Source organism: Psittacula echo (genome assembly GCF_963264785.1).
Source record: "Psittacula echo genome assembly, chromosome: 7".
Taxonomy (NCBI): Eukaryota; Metazoa; Chordata; class Aves; order Psittaciformes; family Psittacidae; genus Psittacula; species Psittacula echo.
Window position 1 is genome coordinate 62,507,730 of NC_137740.1, and position 22,993 is coordinate 62,530,722.

General features: G+C 40.9%; 1 protein-coding gene across 1 annotated transcript; it reads right to left on the minus strand.

Annotated features, from left to right (window-relative positions):
• Window positions 1–3,427: 3,427 nt before the first annotated feature.
• F3 (coagulation factor III, tissue factor) lies at window positions 3,428–9,802 on the minus strand (the record flags this gene model as incomplete). Its single annotated transcript, XM_080624056.1, has 6 exons — window positions 3,428–3,567; window positions 4,699–4,858; window positions 4,973–5,154; window positions 5,529–5,713; window positions 7,782–7,896; window positions 9,733–9,802. The coding sequence occupies 6 exons, from the start codon at window positions 9,800–9,802 to the stop codon at window positions 3,428–3,430; spliced, it is 852 nt and encodes a 283-aa protein (XP_080480182.1).
• Window positions 9,803–22,993: the final 13,191 nt, after the last annotated feature.

Consider the following 22,993-nt stretch of genomic DNA (forward strand, 5'->3'; position numbering starts at 1 on the left):
TAAACCTATGAATATTCTTTGAGGTCAGATTTGTAACTTCATTGCTAGTTTAAACAAGCCACTGAAACCATTAATATTTATAGGGAAATGGGTGCACTGAGAAAGGCACTCAGAGCAGTGCTAGGAAATATTCTGGAAGCTATTGATCCAATACCCAATTAATTACCATTATTCAATAAATGGCTTTAAACAGACAGAGGGTAGGTTTAGGTTAGACATTAGGCAGGAGTTCTTCCCTGTGAGGGTGGTGAGGTGCTGGCGCAGGGTGCCCAGAGAAGCTGTGGTTGCCCTATCCTCTCAAACATGAACTATAGAAAGTGTGGTTATTTGTATCTGGATAAATACTGTGCAATTATAAAACTACTTGATTGACTCGAGTCTACTGCTGACAAAAGCCCACTCATTCTGTGTATTACAAGGTTCTGAAACTGAGTAGCAATCACTTTTAACCTGCAAAATGCATTACAGAACCAAGAAGGAATCCAGCACAGCTGTTTATTCTCACTTACTTCATACAGACACTCCTTCTCCTGAGTTGCCACATAACTAGTGATCCAAGTTAAGCTTGTAATCACATTCTTATCACTACATGCCTTTCAGCAGCAGCTGTCTCACAGCAAAGAGCTGAGTCTGCTAAATATAGATTAACTAAGCTGTTTGCTGCCATATCTACCATATATATGATACATACACTGAGCAACCTGGGCTAATAATTTTATTGTCTGTAATGCCAGTAGGGCTGGCAGAAAACAGGCAGAACAATATCAGCCTTTCTTCGCTCATGTGAAGAATAATGTGGTTTTAAACAGTGCTCTAAAATGAAAGTAGCTTATTCCAGTATACAGTGTTGCACGTTCATTTGTATAAGGGGAGAACACAAGTGCTGTGTTCTCTTACAGGACACTGTGCAAATGTTTTTATCTACTTTAAATAGCTGGGTACCTTTTCCTGCCACAGATGACAGGGAGCAAAGCAGAGCAGGGGAATCAGGAGCATCATTAGGAACACATTACAGAAACCTGCTTAGAAGATAAGCCAGGGAATTTAGGTGCACAGGAAAAGCCTTCCCTTCCTTACACTGCTTCCCTTGGTATCTGGCTCCACCTTAAATCAGCACAGTGCTGAAGTAGCCACAGGTGTCCTAGATAGGATCTAGTCTTTCTTTCTAGTGACAATACCATTCTTCTGCCCACCCTGATGCTCTCAGGAAGCTAAATCTCTGCATACGTAAAGCATTTGCGTGGGCTCAGTGCACTGGCCCAAGGGACAGTACTGAAGGAAGTTTGCAATAAAGAGCCCCTTTCTCTACTGGCTCCACAAAGAGCAAAAACCCTGTTTGCAATGGGATCTGCGAGCCCTGTGACACTGGTGGTTGGATGGTAACACACTGCAGCTTGGGAACAGAAGTGCTTCAGGTCTCCAGAACTCCTGCAGCAGTGGCTTGCTCTCATGCCTTTTAAGGCACTTGTTTGCATTCCTGTGGGTGTTGGTCCTTTCTCTCTATCTGTAAAAATATTCATATACATACTCAGAAAACCACAGAATCTCTGAGCTGGGGAAGCATGATTTATAACATCACTCTATGTAGCTCATGATAATTAACTCCGGCTATATTTTAGCAAAGGCGATGCTGTAAGCCTTCAGGCTTTCTTTTCCTGAGAGCTCTTTGCTAAGCTTGGCACAAATGAAGCTGAGGAAGCAGAACAGCACTGGGAAGGGAAGTAGTGATGACAACTTTGGAATGTTTTGAATTTACTTCCATAAGCTCTATGTTTGATTGCTGTTGTAAAATTCCTCCTCCTTACAAGCCTTATTCATCAGCAGAAAGTTCATTAAGCAGCTATTGCACAATATCAAGTAAAGGGGTTTTGGGGCAGAACTGTGGTGTTTTGTTTTCTTCCTTCTTTATAGAAGGGGAATTGAAGAACAAAACTGCTGCCAACCACACTCAAGTTCACAGGAGTCTTAATCCACACAAAGAAGGGATCTGTAATACAGCATTGGTGAAAAACATAAAATTCAAGTCTGTCAAAAGTGGTAGATTGGGATATTAATTTTACCTGATGTTATTTCTTCTCCTAATGCAGTGGATATCTTCTTTTAAGACACATATAAAGCTTGGAGACATGCAGTCAGTTAGTACCACCTACAAAATGCATCTTTTTTTTTTCCCCCATTTGTTCTGATTTGGTTTAGCAGCAGCAAATCCCAACATCAGTTGCAGCTTGCCTACATTGCTGGCACAAGAGAAGTTTCTTACATGTGTTTTTAATTTGGTTCTGGAATAAATATTGTGTTTCATTTAAAGCAAAAGAAGCCAGTCTGATTTTGCCAGTCACCTTTATTTCCCTAGAAAAGTATAAATTACCATCATAAATACATATATCACCAGTATAAAAATTAGACTCCCATTTATAAAATAAATACTAAAATAGTCAAAGCAACAGGTACCTCCAAGTCCCATCACCGAGATGATTCGATTCTGTACCACATAAGCTATTCATTCACTAACTGTTTAATTAAAAATAAGGTTTAAAATGCAGTAAATACTGCTACCTACTCAGTGGTTGCATGAAGTGAGTTACTACTAACTCAAAAACTGCAAAGCATTTGTTGTGACACTTGGAATCTTCAGACTAGCCTGTCTGTATATCTCTAGGTGTAGTGTAATCTGAATATGCTTTCCAGAGGGATAGCAGCTACCTGCTTCAAGAGTGTTCCTTACAAGTCACCAGTACAGTAGTTTCAGTTGGTTTACCTTTGTCTCTATCCTAAGATAAATAAACAAAGTTAATTTTATCCAAGAAGTGCAGAAATCATAGTAGCATCTTTGTCACACCTGAACTAACAGATCATTTCCCCAGTTAATAATGTTAAAAGAAAGTCAGATAAATACAGGTTTTGTTTCACAGAAACAAAAAAATGTTCCTTTTCATCAGGTAAAGGACACATAGAATCATGGAATAGTTAGGGTTGGAAAGGACCTTAAGATCATCTAGTTCCAACCCCCAAAAGTAGTAGTGTTTTCCCCTCACAAGCACCATGAATCTGGCTCAGAGAGGCCATACTTTCAGAACGGCTGTACCTGGTCAAGTCAAAGTCTATGTAGTTCAGAATCCTGTTTCAGACAGGACAATAGAAGGAGCTTGGGAAGAGTGTATGAGCAGGGTTAGGCTACTGCAACAGGTCACCAGAAAACTCCTCCAGCCACTAGTGACCCAGGATTTTTCCTCTGGAGTTTTCATCTGTGACTATCTAACAGATTTCTGAATCCATGGAAAAGTTTGGGCTTCAAAATTCCCATACTGGAGAGGCTAAAAGGCTCTGCCATATTCCCCAATGCATGGGTTTTGTTGTTGTTGGTTTGTTGGGTTTTTTCTTTGTTTTTGAAGGGCTGTTGAACATCAGTGTTGATAGTAACTTTCCCTTAGACACCATTAAGAGGTTCCTTTTCTCTTGCAGCTTTTGCCTTCTTGCGTTTACAGAGGATCACTGATAGGACAACAGCAGAGGTGATGATCGCAATCACTATCACTGTTATGATGATAAAAAATTCTGCTCCGTACTCTGCAGGGGAGAAAAAAACATTAAGATTCAGATACCAGAAGCCATAATGTCACAGTGCTCCAAGCTCTTAGAACCCACTCCACTAAAGTAAAATATGTTTGCTGTATTGTAAGTATCACAGGAGTGGAGTGACTACCTCAGTGTGAACTGAATTTGTTTTCACCTGAATTTGTTGAACTGAGGTAAAGCTTTATTTCACCTGGTTCACACTAGATTTTAATCTAGTTAGTGCACTAAGAATACCACCACAGGAGTAAGTCAAACCATTCCCCTTACCCCTGCACTACTTCTGTAAAAGTAAGTCCAAGTAGAAATTTATTCTAGCTTAGAGGCTACCAAACACCACAGAGGAGATTTCTATTCAAGTTGTACTTTATTAGAATTCAACTATTGTGATAAACAAAAATATTTATCTAGACAAGAAAGGTAATTTGGGGAGAGCTGATTTGCTAATTTTAGGAGAGCTTTTCTAGAGTGCAGATATTCTTAACTGGTGGAGAAGAAAGATACAGTACAGCAATTTAATATTATTTAATCACTATTGATGACTTCACATTGAAGAAAGTGTTATTGAGATTGATTGTCTGGAATTAGACTGATCCACCAACCACTCACTAACTTATTTACCAGTAAAGAAGTCAATCTGCTGACCTCTGACTTTGTCATGTAACAGTAAAGAAAGTCTTAGTCTCAGTGTATGCTTTTGAGATAGTAACTAAAGTTCATTTCAAACAAGTCAATGGTTTCCAGCACTCCTATGCTTTAGAGCTAAATCCTTCAAGCGTTTACTGTGGGGCCTGTTATTCAGAAGTATCTGAGGAAAATGATCAGGAAACAACAAAATTAAGCTGAAGGCTAGTGATGTCATCAGAAACCTCAGTGACTAGTGATCAGCTCATACAATTTAAAAGTAGTTAAAACAGTTGAGCAAAACCCTAAAACCAACCCCAACAGCTAAAGATGATGGGCTCCTACTTAGTATGAGTTCTTCCCATGTTCAGACTGTGCCCTCCCACAGTTTATTCTGTAACAGGCATTACAATTTAAGGAAGTGTAGAAATATGCTCAGAATGGAAGTGACTTTTTGTGAGAATGCTTAAGACTGTATGACAAACTTCACCAGATACCTACCGTCTAAGATATTCCTTCCTATACTGGTACAAAGCACCTTACTTTCTTGACCATTGCGGTTTTCTCTGCGGGAGGGAATGATTCCCTGTATGTAGAAGCAATAGTTCTTTGAGCTGTCAACTCTTTCTTCGAATTTATGGCTTTTTGTTATTGCATCTTTCTGTAAAGGAAAAAAAAAATTCATTAAAAGTGTTTTCTGCAGACATTCTTAAGGGAGCACAGGAACTGTGTAGCTGTAATACAGCTACATGTAAAAAGTAGAGTTAGACCTTACCTTCCCAGAACTTTGATCTTTCCAGTAGTAGATCTTGTATTCCAGGTCATTTTGGAAGATATCTCGAATACTTTGAAAGCTTCCGTTAGGAAATGTGTATGGTGTCAGTGGATCTTGGAACACAACATTCAGTTTGGAGCCTTTTTGTGTGTAATTCTGTATCTCCGGTTTTCCAAGAACAGCTAAAGAAGCATTTTCAGAATTAAAACCTGACATCATCCTTTCTCTGCAACATGCTTTTTATTCTTCCTCCCTCCACTCCCTTCCCTCCTCAAATCTGTTACAAGTTCACAGGGCCGAAGTAATCCAGTGAAATCCTGGATTATTAACAAAGATAAAATGGTCTACTCACTGCAGTGAGAAACAAATGATAACTAAAGCCTTATACACTCCCCTGCCACAGGGAAAGCTTCATGCCTGAATTTCTCCTTCTCAGGTAGCAGTATGGCTACTGTAAGAATCTATAGGAAAAACCCTTTGGCCCAGTCCCAACCTTGTTTGAGTCAATGGAAGTAATCTTGAAAGGAAATTTCTGGGAAGATTTAATCCTACTTACTTTGACTATAAGGTGTAAATTTTTCAGAGACTGCAAAAGGTGGTTCTTCAAAGTTATCCATCCCTGAGGACGCTACAGACAGGATGTGTGCTGTGTAGGTCTCTCTTACATTCCTGAGCAGGTCAGTGACATCACACTCTGTTTCTGCTGTCAGTATGCATTTCTTTTTGGTGTCAGATGTCTGTCTGAAAAGAGCAAGAAAGAAGCGTCAGCACTTTCCAACCAGCCTTTCGCATATTCAGATAATTTAAAACACACTTCCCCCCCCCCAAACTATAGATTTCCCTTATCCAGTGGAACAGTCTTGTAGGTGAAAGCCTGAAAAGGAGAGGAAAAGATGTCCAAACCCACTATCCTGTACAACTATCTTTTATAATTCAAAGTAGAATCAAGTAAATAAGATGTGATCCATATTAATTACAGAAATATGTTATTGGATACATCTATGAATTAAAAATTCAATCTTTTATATGAATTTAACAGAAACCATAAGTAGTTCTGATTTTTTGGTTTTTTTTCTGCAGTTGACTTCTTTAAATTAAACCCCATAAGACGCATAAATCACTTTGAAAGTGTTATCCCTGATGCATCTGAAAACTATTGCCTTAAGAAACATCAGTTATCCCAGGAAGCTCTGTTGACACCAATACTAATTTTGTTTAATGTCTTCTCGTGTATGTCACTTGGGTTTGCATTTATGCAGGTGCAAATGACACTAAGAACCAGACAGTACCAGCAATTTTCACTGCAGGCTTAGAATATTGACAAAACTCATGACCCCTGCACTTCTCTTGATCTTTAAATTATAAGAAGCGGATCTGTTTACTTGAGAAATAAAAATGAAACCAGGAAAAAACGTTACTTCCCCATTTTACTCCCTAATAAGAAGGAATGGAAAAACAGATTAGATATTACTGCTTCAATTCTTGTCCTAGATTTTGCTGGTGAACTAAGGAAAATTAAAACTCTGTGATCTCAGCTGAAAGAGCAAGAGTGCCAACTCTTCGGGAATTCACAACTGAGTTTTCCTCCAAGTAGGTCAAGTTATACTGAAAAGTCATATGAACTCCCTTCTCGCTTCACCAGATTTCTTATGGTGTCACAGGTCAGTTAGTGACAGTGTGCCGGAGGTGCCTTGAAAAGGGACAGGGGGGATTGGATCTTTGGGATCAAACAAATGTACTCTGCAATCGTACATAGATGAGAAAACAAATATTTAAGCACATTTCATCCATAAGAGCACCTTCTCTGAAGAAGTGCCTCTGTATCAGATCTATACCCAGTCCCATACTGAATCTTGGACAAACAGACATCAATTTTTTGCAAGCACAAGTGGCTGGAAAGAAACTCCAGATTCATAAGTTTCATAAAATTCATTCTGCGTCTGCTTTTAAGTCTATTAATTTAATCTCTCCCTTAAAGAATAAATGAGCACATTAGCCATTGCACTGATATTTCATCCATTAGTCATGAAAGCGCTCTCATTTCTATGCCCCTTTTAAAGACTACATGGTAATTTTCATTATGATGTAGGAGAGTTGATGATGCAGTTTCCCCTTAGGGCATGTTTAACAATGGTGTGTGAATTAAAATGGGAGCTAGGAACAGCAGAGATTTATTATTGAACTTCATGGAAGTTTTTGTGCAGTATTGAAAGAGGTGTTATGACTCTTCATATAAGGTATCTACTTTCTATGTACACAATATTTCACAGCTTACATAAAACATGATTACAGAGGAAGTCTCAACAGAAGTAGGCAAACAAAGGTGATTTTTAGTATTACCCAGCGAGACAAATTATTCATTGACTATGATTCAACAATTAGAATAAAATGCAGACTCATATTTATCACACACCTCCTAAGACCAAAGATGAAAGACTCAGTCCAGACACGTTGGAAGGCACAAAAAGATGGAAGTTCTGTCTAAAACATAGTATGTCAGACAGAGTGATAACTACTTCAAAGTATCCTGGCCTAAATCTCCAGTGCAGCTTGCCTGCACCAAACCCCAGAACTGAAATACTAATCTAAAGCTCAACTCTCCATTTCTGAAGCAGATGAAACCAGAAGCCTGAATCAGATGTTCTTGTAATTGGATACAAAGAAGTATTAACAGCTAGGTTGGCAATTTTCCTAAATCCTCATGTTTGGGCTCTTTTCTTTTTACATTCACTCTCCAAAATATCCACATGCTCTATTTTCACTGTCTTCACCTGCCATTAATGGACACACCTTGGTGTTATCTACTTACCCATGGATTTCTACTGTATAGAGGTAACCTGATGGTTTTGGCTGCCACTGCAGTATAGTTTTAAAATTGATTGAAGACCAAGTTATATTAACTGCTGTTGGTAGTTCTGGATTGCCTTTAAATACAGAAAAGAGTGCCATCAGTCATATTGTATGTATATCCTGGTTCCTTGCAGTCTCTGTTTACTTAAACAAAGAAGTTGCTCTTAATTGCTACTTGGAAAAGTTCTTTTTGGGGAAAAGGCTTGGTCCTGCCATTTGGGCTTATTCTCATCTTACTAAAGGAATGCATCCTGGCAGAAGCAAGAAATGGGAGAAGAAAATCATTTTCCCTCTTGTAACTCAGAAGTTCTGAGGTAACTTATTTGGAGTTCTGTCTAATGCTTCCTTTTTGAACTGAGACCTTGGAAGAAGCTACAGAAGCTTGAACATACTCAAATCCTGTGTTCAGCTCTGGGCCCCTCACTAGAAGAGAGACACTGAGGTGCTGGAGCGGGGCCAGAGAAGGGCAGCGGAGCTGGTGCAGGACCTGGGGCACAAGTGTGATGGGGAACGGCTGAGAGACCTGGGGGGCTCAGTCTGGAGAAGAGAAGGCTCAGGAGGGACCTGATCGCTCCCAACAACTGCCTGACAGGAGGATGGAGCCAGGAGGGGCTGGGCTCTGCTCCCAAGGAACAAGGGATGGGACAAAAGGAACCGGCCTCAAGCTGCACCAGGGGAGGTTTAGATGGAGCTGAGGAACAATTCCTTCCCCAGAGGGTGCTCAGGCATTGGAACAGGCTGCCCAGGGCAGGGCTGCAGTCACCGTCCCTGCAAGTATCACAGTATCACAGTATGTTAGAGATTGGAAGGGACCTCAAAAGATCATCTAGTCCAATCCCCCTGCCAGAGCAGGAACACCTAAATAAGGTTACATAGGAATGTGTCCAGGCGGGTTTTGAATGTCTCCAGAGAAGGAGACTCCACAACCTCCCTGGGCAGCCTGTTCCAGTGTTCTGTCACACACAGTGGAGACAAGGCCTCAGTGCCATGGGTCAGTGGTGGCCTTGGCAGAGCTGGGAACGGTCGGACTTGATCATCTTAAAGATCTTTTCCAACTGAATTGTTTCTATAATTCTATGAGCATGAAGTACCAAACCAGTGTGGAGTGGCTCAAGCTCATCCCTGGCTGTATCTGCTGCAGAAGGCCTTAGCTCCTAGTTTCCCTATTTATTTATTTGGGGAAGATAAAGTCTTTAATAACCAGAGGCTGCCCTGCAGTTCCTTGCGAGAGGGGCTCCCCACACGCTGAGATGCAAGGGAAGACGCCACTTCAGGGAACTGCCTGTGAGGAAGCCCAGGTGGAAAGCCCCGCACAACCTCTGTAACCTCTGGAAATCCATTTTCTCCCTGAGCGAGATCCTATTATCTAAACACCATCTTCTCTGCCTCAACAACCTCAGCGCTGGGGATGAGGGGAAGAGATCTCGTAGACCTCGTTACTGTAGGTCAGCAGCTCCCTGCAGCAGACCCCTGAGGCTCGCCAGCACCGGCCCGGCCATGGTTATGAAGGACCTTCCCCTCAGCAGACACCAGCCCGCGGCGACCAGCGCCATAAAGCGTGAAGTGGAGCCGGGTCGGAGCCGGGGCCCGCCGGCAGTGGCGCTTTCCCACCTAAAGTCCCGCGTCAGGCAGCAGCTGCCCCCTCACCTCAGCCGCTGCCCCCTCACCTCAGCCGCTGCCCCCTCACCTCAGCCGCTGCCCCCTCACCTCAGCCGCTGCCCCCTCACCTCAGCCGCTGCCCCCTCACCGCAGCCGCTGCCCCCTCACCGCAGCCGCTGCCCCCTCACCGCAGCCACCGTTGCGGGGCGGCTCTGCCTGCCGTCCGGCCTCTCTCCATTCGAAAGACCGAGCACCGCCGCCTTGTCCACCCCCCCCGGGCCAACGCCAGCGTCCCGCCCACCGTTACCCACCGGCGACGGCCAGGCTCCACAGCAGGGCACTTAGCAGCAGGGTCAGTCCTCGGGTGGCGGCGCGCAGCATCCTCGGGTAGCAATGTGACAGTGTCCCGGCAAGGCTGAAATTGGTGAGGTGCTGGCGGGGCGGTGACTTATATCTGCGCGAGGAGAGGCGGGGACTGCAGCCCGGCGAGGGAGGGAAGCGGTGGGAGCGGCGGGGTGGCCGGCCCGGCCGGGGTCATGGGGAGCGGGGCTGGCGGAAGCGCTTAGGCATAGCCGGGTTGAGCAAGCGGAGCGGGGAATTTTCGAGGAAACCGGAGTTGCTGTAAGGAGAGGGGCACTGGGCACGTTCCCCCGGCGCCTCCAGCCCTGGCACCGTGTCCCCGGGAGCAGCCCACCTGAACATGGTCGCAGCCCGCCTTTTCGATATGCCCATACACTTGTACCAGCGCTCCCTGCCCCTCTGTTAGCCAGAGGATGGAATACTGGTGAAGCTGGGCAATATTTGGTAACCAGCTTCACCCCCTTTGGCTGGCTGTGAAGGGCGAGGGGGGCTAGCACCACCCCCCCTTGGAAATGAGTGCTCTGGAGGGCAGCTGGTCATGTGGAAGTGATGTTGGGACTCAGTTAACTGAGGTCCTGCAAGTTCTGAAGGGCTAAATATGTCAGTTCTTGCCTCACCACACGACCTGTTTGACACAAGTGTTCAGCTGTCTCCTCTGTTCTCTCAATCCATGCAGACACATACATGAATCCTGTCAAACCTCACCTGTCATAGAATCATCGAATCAGCTACTTTGGAAAAGACCTTTTTAAAGTCATGAAGTTCAACCTTTACCCCAGGACTGCCAAGTCCACCACTAACCCATGTCACTGAAGGCCTCAGCTCTGAGCCTCTCACTACAAGAGAGACATTGAGGTGCTGGAGCGGGGCCAGAGAAGGGCAACAGAGCTGGTGCAGGGCCTGGAGCACAAGTATGATGGGGAACGGCTGAGGGACCTGGGGGGCTCAGTCTGGAGAAGAGAAGGCTCAGGAGGGACCTTATTGCTCCCGACAACTGCCTGACAGGAGGTTGTAGTGAGGTGGGGTTGGTCTCTTCTCCCAAGACAACAAATAAGGTTTGAGGGTTCAGGGGCTTGTACCTCACCTCTCCCATAAACCAGGGACATGTTAAGCCTTTTCCTACAAGCTGACATTGGAAAGGTGTGTCTTTTTCACAGGTAACAGGGAATCCGAGTCTGACACAAGGTGTTTTTGAATCTCAGCCTGCAGCCTTTGCCACAGGCTCTCTGGCCTCTCTGATGTATGCATTACTCTTTCTCACAGTGCTGCCTTTCTGAGCAGCACTCAGAAAGCTTTTGGAGCGGAGGTTTGCGTGCCGTGTTCTCGTCTGATACTCAAGCTCTAGAGGGAGCTCTGTTTGCGCTCAGCTCGCAGTGATTCTGTGGGGAAGGTGGGAAACAGCCTGTGTGGTACAACCTGTAATATAGAGGAATTGATGCATTTACAGTGTTAAGCTTACTCTTTTTATTTTTATGCTAATTTGTACAATGTTTTGTACCTGGAAAATATAGGTAGGAGGTGAAGACTAACAGGGAAGTTTCATATTTAATTGCCTTTAATATTCACGACATGATTGACACATACTTACATGCAAGCAAGCAGTTCTGTCTCATAATGCAGAATAAATACATATAGACCAAATGACAATATCCATTTCAGTCAGAAACTGCTTTAGAATTCCTATGGAGTGTTCCAGGGTGTAACTAAACCCTGCGTTTTTTAATTATCAGCTACCTTTACTAAAATCCAGCCTTCTAATTTTCTTGCCTTGCCTTTGATTAAACTTCACTGTCTCTGTACAGCTGTCTGTCAGCATTACATCAGTCAAAAAGCTTGCATGCTTTTAACTCTGTGTAGATTACAAACCTTGTGTGACTAGATTTTCAAGATGGTGATCTTATAAGATCACAGTTGATTTCCAGAGGACTTTCTGAAGGGAAACATTATTCACATGTTTAAAGAAAAGAGTCGCTTATAAAGAACTTTAAACTGTCTTTTGGCTCTAATTCCAGTTAATTTTCTTGGAGTTCTGTCACAAAAGATGGAAAGCAGGTCAGTGGTGATTTCCAGTTTTTATGGAGATGATCTCAGTATCCCCCTTCTCCTGCCTATCCTTCTCACTCTCACCTCTTCTGTCATGACCTCCCATACTTGATATAGGTGGAGAACCCTTCATACTCTGTCCGGACTAACCAGCTTGACCAGTATTACCTTACTCAAATTTCCAGCAAGCTATTCCATTGTTCACTAACACTAGGCTTTTGGATGTGGCATGAGTGAAGGCTGCCATGAGTTTGAGTGGTGAGAAGCAGAGCCTGAGCAAAAGGATATGCACGAATCGAGCAATCAAGCAGACCTTGAGGAGCATTGCATGGTTAGAGAAAATAGGGTAACTTTATCAAGCTAGCCATTCTGAGGGAAGGAAGTCAAGGGAAAATCTGAAAGCTGGGGGAAAGACAGCATGCCCAGGGGACAGTGTAGCTAGATCAGATTGGCAGGGGAAGGGTGTGTTGAACAAGGGAGAAGCACACAGGTGAGGAACTGCTGCTGTTGCTGCTGCCTCTGCTCTTCTTTTTCACCAAGTCTTGGTGCAGATTGGACCAAAGAACAGGCTCAGCACTGGCTGACTTGAGGCACCAACCAGTGCGGGAGAGGAGAGGAACCCCGTGCTGCCTAACATGGGCTGATGCCTCCGAGCTGGATGTCTGCTTGGCAGCTAATGACTTAAGTATGACATGCTGATCGCATTTCCTGCCCACTTCAGTGGTATTTCAACAGTTCGTTTAAGATAGAAATTTTCCCCCTTATTTCAAATATATGTTGATACATGCAGGCAAGCATTGTGCTGGCTTAGAGCTCTGGCAATTTCTCTAGAAATTTAGAATTTAGCTTCCGTAGTGGAATGTCAAAATGTGGGCATAGACTCTGTGCATGTCTCTGATTTAGTCATCTTCTGCTCATTTTACTGTCAGGAGAGAAAAACTTCATTCCTGAGGTAAAATCCGTATTTTCCTGTTACACACATTTAAAGTCAGATTAATCTATTTAAATATTGAAATAAATGTGACATTTCCATTGATAGAGGCCAGGATCTTACTATGACTTTTTAGAATATGTGAGAGACATGCAAGAGCACAAGCCTGGCTGCATGCTTTAGGTTAGAAGATGCTCTCTCTCCTCTCTGTGACTTCTTCACTCTGATGGACTCTGGAATCAAGCTTGTTCACCGTCAGGAAGGTTTGTCGGATTACAAGCAGATTCTACACATTTTCTTTCTGTGAGAAGTGTACCATGGAACCAACCCACACATTAATGATGGGAAAAGTGAGGGGAAAAGCCAAACTAACCCTGCAAAACTCCATTTCTGTGGAAAGAGATGCATGCTTTTATTTTTATAGAGTGATCTGCCAGATTGCTAAACTGGTTACCTTTGTGCGAGCTACAAAATAGTTTCCTGCTTAGCAAAGCAATTTCAACATAGTGTTTTCTATACTATCATATATAATTGTTGACATAGAAGTGGAATGCCTCAGGTGACATCAGTGACAGATCGGTTTCCTTATGCTGATAGTTTTGCAAGATTGTGAGTAAAATTTTGTAATGCTAGTGTTTTGAAAGTTTATAGGGCTGTAAACCATCCATCTTCCCATGCTAATATAAAAATCAATGATACTATCATGCCCAGTAATGTTAATTTACTTGTGTGAGTAAGATCTGAAATCCCTGGGAGCTTTTTCCAAAGTGAAATTGTTCTTGTTCTTTCTCCTTTCATTTGGCTTTTCAGATCTTTGTTTAATTTCTCTCAGTGACCCATATGTTGTGTAATTAATTTACTTATATAATTAATTATAGTTAATGAGATATAACAAGTTTAGAGAGCAATCTCTAACTTAGTACCCACTTCTATAAATATCTTGAAAGTAGAATAATACAAAAATTTCTGAAATAATATAAAAATATCTTAAAAATCAATATTTTATAAATTTATCTTGCAGCACTACTGTATCAAATATTGTATTATAAATGCATACACAGACTCACAAATACCCCTCTCTTCTAAACACTGTATTTTAGCCATACTATAATTAATATATTTGGTAAATGAAACCACTTCGTTTGGTAGAATATATTTGTATGTAGTGCTAGTAAATAGGCTGTGAAATTCAATAATATATACTGTGTCTACCTGGCATAGGTCTTTGTTCTTTCAATCTTTTTCAGTTCCAACTAACTCTTAAAAAGGAAAAGGATTTTCAAAAGTCTTGAAATAAGAGCAAGTTTACGTCAACACTTTCTGCCTGTGCATGTTAAGTGCTTTAAAATCAATTAATTTAAATGATATATATCCCATGAGTTGCATTGCACTGATTTTTTACATAGGGTGGAAATGGTATTCACCCAGCATTATGGATATGCCAAAAGTCTGTGGTGAAGTCAGGAAGGTACAGAGTCTTGTTTTTATACTACCCTGCTCTTGTGTCATAGTCACAGAATTATGATTCTCTTTTTGTAAGCAAAGAAAAAAATCTATGTATGGAAAGTCTCTATGAAAGATAAAGGAAAACTATAGCAAATTAAATTCAGTATGCAGATACTTCATAAGTCTGTAAAACCTGAGTAATGTGTTTGTACTGATGTTCTGCACCAAGGTATGGAGGGTGGAATTGAGATCTACTGTGAGAGTTCTCAAAAGTTAGTCCAGTCACTGAGCAGTTCTGCAGTGCACTCTGGTTATTGCTGGGCAATTTTTATAGCTATTAAATAGCTGCATCTCCCCTAATCATAATGTGAATTGGAGGTGGTGATTGCACAAAAGAACATCAAGTCAGAGACTACAAAAAGAGCGTATGTAGAAATTGCTATATTGACAAAGTTTGTATAACAGTATTTGTAATAAAGAGGATTTGTATAATGTTGTAAAAGTGGTTAACAAGTCCCCTTTTTGATGCACGGAAACTGAATCAGTGTAACTTTACTGACCCTTGTGGTAAGTGATGTAATTAAACTAGTGTAGTGGAATGAAGAATCAACTTTTATACCTAAAAGTAGGTATGTTTATTCCTGTGAAGTCTCCACTCTAAAGGAAGTCCCTTGTGTAAATTCCTTGTGCATCTCTGATTTTCTTATTACCTAAGCTACTATAAATAATTGTCTGATTCTGGAATTATCTTGTGATTTTATAAAGTGAAATCACAAGTACAGTATGATTTTCTTGTTGACATTAGAACTCCTGAAGCAAATTATTATATGGTTTGCTGATACTCTTCTGTAAAAATTCATTTTGTTGCCACATTAGTCATACACACATCCCCTCACTTGTCACACGGATACTTTAAAAGCAGACATTCACAAAAGAACAAATCTGGTGGGAGGTTTTGGGTCTGGATTGCCTGTGGAATCAGGTGTGGAGGCAACCAGGGGAGGGAGACTTTGAGTAGCTGCTTTCCTATTCCTTATCCTTGGACTGATGTGTGATGCATTCATTATACTTTCCAAAATGCTGTCTTGCAGCATTATCTCCTAAAAACGAATTAGACCTACACAGGTTTGTGTACATTTAATTTCTGTTATCTTCAGGGTGCCTTGGGGTAAATCAAGTTGCATAAACAAAAATTTTAACTACTCTTTGTTTAGTTTGACACACAGAAGACTTCTCAGAAAGCGAGTGGCTGTAGCAGTACCACATAGGTGTTGTTAGGAGTGGTAACAGACTGGTGTAGTGCTGTACACAGCTGTGTTTATTTACTAGTGACACTCTCCTGCTCAAGGGTGAGTAATTCTTCATAGTAATAAATGGCATTGAAGCACAACAGAAACTATGGAGATGGAGACACTAATTTGTACTGATTCCTTCTGTGCCTAGATGCTTTTGTCTAGGCAAACCAAACTGTTATGAGGTTAAATGGACTGTCTGACACTGTGGTGCTGTCTTTATTCCAGGTGTTCCACCACCCACTGTGAGTAGCCTGTTAGAGTAATTCCTTTACAACATAATTAGTAAGTGACAATAAAAGCTATTTAAAAGGAGGCATGTACATGAGTGGTAGCATTTTTTTTCTTCATATTGAATCCAGTCTTGGTTCATGACTTTATAATTAAGTAACTGAAATAAATTTTACTAGACAGGTATTTATAACTCTTCAAGAAAATTATTCCCCTTCATCACCAGTTGTTAACAAATGCTGACTTCTTAACATTCAATGTGGCATGTATAGCTTCTCAGTGAAGGTCGTGGTACTCAAATTCAGTATTCTTTAAAACTACTTGGTGTAAGCATGCCTTGAAGGTTAGGCAATTAGATGGGTAAAATAAAGCAAGTTTGACTTTGAACAAATGTAGTCCCTAGGCTATGATTAAACTCATTCTGAGGGACTGTGAGGGAGAAAAAGATAAGCTGTACTCTGTTTACCTTGGCTGTTACAATGTTTAATCCTCTCGTAATGCAGCTTTCTCTTTTGGAGTCATTGATACAACAAAAAATCATTCTGTACTAAAGCTAAAATGAAATGGAAAGTTTCTTCAATATCCTGCATCTCCCTCTATTCTTTGACATTACATTTCTTTGTTGATGCTGCCTTTATTGCTGGCTTGGGGGTGACTAGATTAAAGTTAGCTGGAAAAATGGATCAGCTTAGCTCCAGGAGAATAGTTCCAGATTTGGTAATTGGACAGAATCAGCCTGCTACACCGGTGTAACTCATCTCTTGTATAGCTCAGGAGACTGCATTTTGAAATGATTTCTCCACTTCCAAATCTGCTTATGTGTATCACACCCAAGGAGGTTATCAAACATAGGTTTGACTTTTAAAAGTATATCAGAAGTTCCCATTTAGCATTAGAATATACAGAGAATTTTTTCCTTGTCATGTACTTTGATTTACAGTCTGTGCACCAATAGTCTTTGCTTCTACACCTTCAGATGGCAAATTACTATGTCCTTTCAGTCAGCTTTGTATTCCATCTCAGTACCACATTTTTCTCCTTCCTGAAGAGCACTAGTTAAGTAGTGTTGCAAAGTAGTGTTGCACATTGCAGTTTGTATGTTACTATGTCTCACTGCAAGACTCAGCATAGTTTACCTCCTTGACTGGAGGCAGCCTTTAAAATGGTGTGAGATTTCTGTAAAGTGGGAAATGGCTGGTTTGTAATGATTGGCATGTGTCGATCACAATACAGTCTTTATTTTGGACTTTCTAAGTGTGTATTACAGTTAATTTAGTGAGCACATAGATGATTGTAATCACTGCAATTTAATATTGTTGAGTTTTTCTTTTGAATGAAGCATGCCAGTGGTACCTAGGATTATATAAAATAGCAGTTATTCTGTGTGATGAAAGAAAGGTATTTGTATAGGGATTTTGAAAAGAAATAATGGTATATTGTTCAGAAAAATACAACTAAAGTAATACCTTATTCTGGAATAAAATCATACTGGGAAAATGCACTGTCCAAACAGTACACGTGTCACCTATTAAACTTGGCATAATTGCTCACAATTAAATGAATAATTAAATATCACTGTAAAGTAACATTATTAGAAAAAAAGGGACACATTCATGTAAATCAGACATAATATTTACTGAAATTAGTGTATTTGTGCCCCTAGTGTCAGACTTGAAATTTGATTTTAAAGAAACAAAGAAAATAGTAAAAGCCTGAAATGCCTCGTGCAGCACCACTGGTTAGAGCTCAGAGTTCATAATTGTGACAAGGAGTAGTGAATTTTACCTTCCAGATGCTGTGAGTGAAAGAGAGATTTTGAGTCTTGCTGTTCTCTGATGGCAGTATTGACAAAAGACTGGCAGAGATCTTATCACTTACTAGTTCTCTGCTATTTTAGGTCATTTGCAACTAAAATCATAGAGGGATAAATATTTTATCCCTGCCAAAAAAATTATGGAAAAGGAGGGACATTGCTGTTGCTAATCAGCTTCTTGATGTCCAGTATAAAGGCAAAGAAACATCTTAGGTTTGCTCTAAGGAGAAGGTCTGAAGTGGTTTTCTTGAATATCTTATACACTGGTCTTTACAGACATACTCATTCTGTCTTTGAATGTCATAAACGATTTGAACTCAGCCAGTTTAGGGACAAGATGATTATATCTTAAACTGATATGAACTAAGGCATTACATTCCTGTGTGTGGAGCAATCCTGTAGCAGCCAGCGCCCAAATGCATTCTTTCACCGTATCACTTCAACTGACCCATGTGAATTGATGTGAGAGTTAGTAAAGAGTGAGGGATGAGGAGAAACTTCCAGTAACCAGTATTTAGCTAGAAAAGCTGTGTAGTTTGTAACAAAGTGCTGAATGTTGAACTCTGAAAGTCTTAAGGATTTTAAAACAACAGTGTCGTTGTATTTTGTATTTTAATGCCCTAGGAGTCAAGTTAGGGTCTCTTGTAAAGCACAAATGCTGGCATTCCAAACTGTTAACTTTGACATGTAGCTGTTTGATTAGCTGTGTTTGCAGCTTTGTGAGTGTATTTGAATGGAATGTAAAGTACAGAGAGGAAACATGTTCTTAAGTTGAATGTTTTCCTTAAAACAAAGAAAAACTAAACATGAATAACACTGATCAGTCTGAGTTTCAAATGCTTTTGCTCATAAAGAATGTATACTTTCAGATTATTCTGTTAATATGTAGAGATAGTCTATGTTTTCATGTTTGAAAAACTGATTTTATTAGAATCCTATTATGATTTTCCTTTCTCATGATATTAAACTTCAACTAACATCAGATCAGTTTTTGTTTCCTGGTATCAGACCCCATCATCTAAACCACACTGGGACATACTGACTCCTGCTTAAAAACACAGGAACATCTTGGACTATGTATCACTTCTACCTCCTAGTTTGGTTCCTTTTGATCTAAATAGTGTGGTTAGTATCTGATTGATACAACAATTTTAAATATACGGGGAAAAGTACCTTTCATATAAACAGAAAATACTCCTTGTATGTCTAAGATATCTAGACAGTCAAACCCATCCCCCAGTAGGCTTCCAATTGCAAACTTAGTCTCCCTGGGACTTTGGTGAACTAGTAGTAAGTATGTCTGTTGGTGGCAGGTCCCCAGGTTAGTGGAAAATGTGACATACTACCACTTGGGTCTTTTCCAAATGATGCACATTTCATCACTTTAAAGGTTTTTATAAACTCTAAACTAACTTAAATTTGGACAAAAATCAGAATTATGCACTTTTTAAATAAGATAATGTAGAATAAGACTGAAGAGAAATAAAAGTGCATGTTAAATTAAAGTTTTCTGCTCATTCTTGCCTGCAAAACACAGTCCTGTCCTCTCTTTGCACTTTTTCCCTCAGTCTTTCTTGGGTGGCAACAAACTTGACAGAGTCCCTTTACGTATCTCAGAAGAAGCTTTGTTTTTAATCTTAGTCTGGGGAGTTTGCTCTCTTCTCTGCAGTCTCCCATTGCCTGCTTTTATTGCAGGCTCTTCCTTGCTGTGCCTCTCACTCATTCTTTTTCTCCCTTTCTTTTTAGCAGATATTGTGTTTATACAAGACACAATAAACTGCAAACAAACAAATGATACAGGAACTGTTGCGCCATTAGAACAGATTGCATTTCTGCAATAAAGATTCCTTTGTAAAAAGAATTCTAAAATTTTCTCATATGCTACAGACCCTGAATTTTGTGGTTAATCATTAGTCTATATGCACTTGCTTATCTTTTCCTGTGGGCCATGTGAACCAAAGACTTGTCAGTTCTTAAACAGGTACGTACCAACATCAAATTATGTAAATTGTTGCCTAATAACTTCCAAAGACTTGGCAAAAGGCTTTCAGACTTTTCCAAGTTTATAAAGCATAAGTCCTTGAGTGGTGGATTTCATACTTATGTAATGAAGCCCAGTTCATTAAAAATATAGCAGCACTTGAGCAGATACAAGGCAAACTGTTTGAGAAGGTGGTTGAAAACGGGACTGCTTGACTTGTAAGTCTCCTCTTCTAACTTCTCAGATACTCAATAAACCCAGTGTTCAAAGAGTATGCAAAACAAGTATAGTTTCCCCTGCTATTCAGTGCAACTGGTATTTGGTTTGCACTTCAGCTTTTGGAGAGAGGACATAAGAAGAGGGAAGCAAACAGAAAAGATTGTGTCTGATAATGATGCAGCAGCAGACTTACATTCACACATTATAGCTCACGCTGAATCACATAATGTATGTCCAGTAGTTAATCTTGTTCAAGGTAGTTCCCATTTTCTAGTGCAAGTCCTATGTGCAGGGAAAAAAACCTGACTGTTCAACTTGCACACTTTCTGCATAGGTGCCTTTGTGCTGATAAAGGTCAGGGTATACATTGAGTATCAATAGAATAACAACTCCGTGCGCTAGTAGTACAATAGTTTTTGATAGATATGGAAAGATTTGAAAAGATGTAGCTAGATATGTGTAGCTTCCCCTTTCCTTGTGAATAATCTGTAGCATTTATGCTGATCTTCTCTTACCAAATATTGCAAGACACCGAAAGCAGATTAACAGTGTGCTGATCAATTAGCTCTTCTTTTTCATGAACAGCCCTGATGGATTTTACCGAAATGCTTTAGAAAAAAGAAGCATCTATTTCTAGATCATCTAATTCTGACCTGAAATATTCCTTTATTTTCTTGTTAACTTGGTTGGAGCTGTAAGAGCTTCAAAGTCTTCCAATTAAAACATAAAATCTGGCGAGGCAAACAGGCTCTTGAGCTGCATTTTTCAGATGTTTTATAGGATCCTTTCCTCTCTCTCTCCTCTCATTGTTAGAAGCGTGTTTGGTGTAGGCACCTCTTGACATTCAGCAGAGCTTTGAGCTGAGATTGTATAGCCTTGGAATTTTAAAATCTCAGGAGGAATTTGAACCCGAGGTGTTACCTTTTCAGCTGCATAGTACTGCCAGGCAGAGAGAGTTATTCAATGAGGGAGGTGGAATTCCACTGCGAGAGGACAGAGATGGCTGGATTTCACCTTCCAAACACCATTGATACAGTCTTTGAACACTTGCTGCTTATATCCAGACTGTGGATATCCACAAGTCTGGATATACAGATTTGACTTGTGTCAAGTCCAAAACTACGTTGCCAGAATCTGAAAGATTCCCTCTAATCCTTCTGTTCTTAAATATTTCTGAATACTTTATAGCCCTGAACTCTTTAAAAGTTTATTCTCTGTTACTTTGTTTAAAAAGACTGACTGAATGAATTGGGAAGTCACGTGTAGTGGTTTGCAAAATACACAACTGACAGTTTTGATTCTGTAAAGAGGTTTTTTGGGTTAAGCGTGTAGTGAGAATTTCCTCTTTCATTGCTTGTGCTCATTCCTAAACCTTCATATGAGAAAGACTGTGACACTTCCATTTTCTAGGAAAGAAAGGAGGTAGCACTAGAAACTGGAACACGGACACTTTCTGAATATTAATGTGGGCTGCTTTGCCCATGAATTGACAAATGCATTGCTCAGTGGTAAATTTCAAAAAAGAATCTAACAAAAAATACTGCTCACAAAAGCTTTTTTGTACTACTTGGATGGAATCAGATACTCTGTTGGTCTTAGGCTTGATGGCATAAAAGATGTTAGAAGTTGAAAGAAACTAGCAGAAGTACACAGGGAAACACATTTTCTTCCTGCCAGGAAAGAAACAGACCAGTTCTGTTGTGCCAGTGCTCAGCACTGTTGACCCCCATTTGAGAAAGGCAGGCAGGGGACCAGCTTTTATTAGTCTCTTTTGCCATTGCTGCTTTCTTTGCCACCCATAACTTATATTCATAATGTGTCCTAATTTAATTTGGAAAGAGCAGTCTGTTATGTAAAAAGGAACTCATCAGGTAAAAATGCTGTTAAGTTAAACTGACTCTCTAGTTAGTGTCTATAATAGCTCTACATTTCATCTCAGTCGGTTGGCAAATAGGGCTTGCGTTCCACACATTTCCATAGTTGTTGCTCTGCAACTACTTCCCTTATTAGTTGTGTGTTTAATTGCTTTCACCCAGCTGGGATCTCCAGCTCCTTTCAGGTCTGTTCCACCAAACCTTCTAGTTCTCTCTATTAGTACAGAAGTGTACTGAAGTGTACAGTACTGTTAAGTACCATGGAGATAGAATTAGCATTACATTATTTTTATATCCTTAACTGTATTATCCTTCAGAACAATAGTTCCAGGTGACAGGTTTTGCAATAATTTGCTTTCAGACATGGCGGTAATTAATACAGGAAAAAATATGTCAAATATATATTAATTACACCTATTCTTCACTTTTTTTTTTCCTGTGTAGCTTACTAGTGCCAGATAAGTGAACTGACCTATAACAGCAAGGATGGAACATGCAAACAACTACAGAGAAAGCCTTTTGCGAGGAAAGTTACACAGGTCTACCAATATTATATTTGAAACCATATCATATTTGAAAAATCATGGCAGTCAGGTGAAGTTCCCGATGACTGGAAAAAGGGAAATATAACCCCCATTTTCAAGAAGGGGAAAATGGATGACCCGGGGAATTACAGACCAGTCAGTCTCACCTCTGTGCCTGGCAAACTCTTGGAGCAGATTCTCCTGGAAGAAATGCTAAGGCACATGAAAAACAAGGAGGTGGTTGGTGACAGCCAGCATGGCTTCATTAAGGGGAAATCCTGCCTGACCAATTTGGTGGCCTTCTAGGATGAGTATACGAAACTGATGGACAGGGGCAGAGCAGTTGATGTCATCTACCTGGACTTGTGCAAAGCCTTTGACACTGTCCCACATGACATCCTTGTCTCTAAATTGGAGAGACATCAATTTGATGGGTGGACCACTCGGTGGATAAAGAACTGGCTGGATGGCCGCACGCAAAGAGTTGTGGTCAATGGCTCGATGTCCAACTGGAGACCGGTAACGAGTGGTGCCCCTCAGGGATCGGTGTTGGGACCGGTCTTGTTCAACATCTTTGTCGGTGACATGGACAGTGGGATTGAGTGCGCCCTCAGCAAGTTTGCCGATGACACCAAGCTGTGTGGTTCGGTTGATACGCCGGAGGGAAGGGATGCCATCCAGAGGGACCTCGACACGCTTGTGAGGTGGGCTGATGCCAACCTTATGAAGTTGAACCATGCCAAGTGCAAGGTCCTACACCTGGGTCAGAGCAATCCCAGGCACAGCTACAGCTTGGGCAGAGAAGAGATTCAGAGCAGCCCTGCAGAGAAGGACTTGGGGGTCTTGGTCAATGAGAAA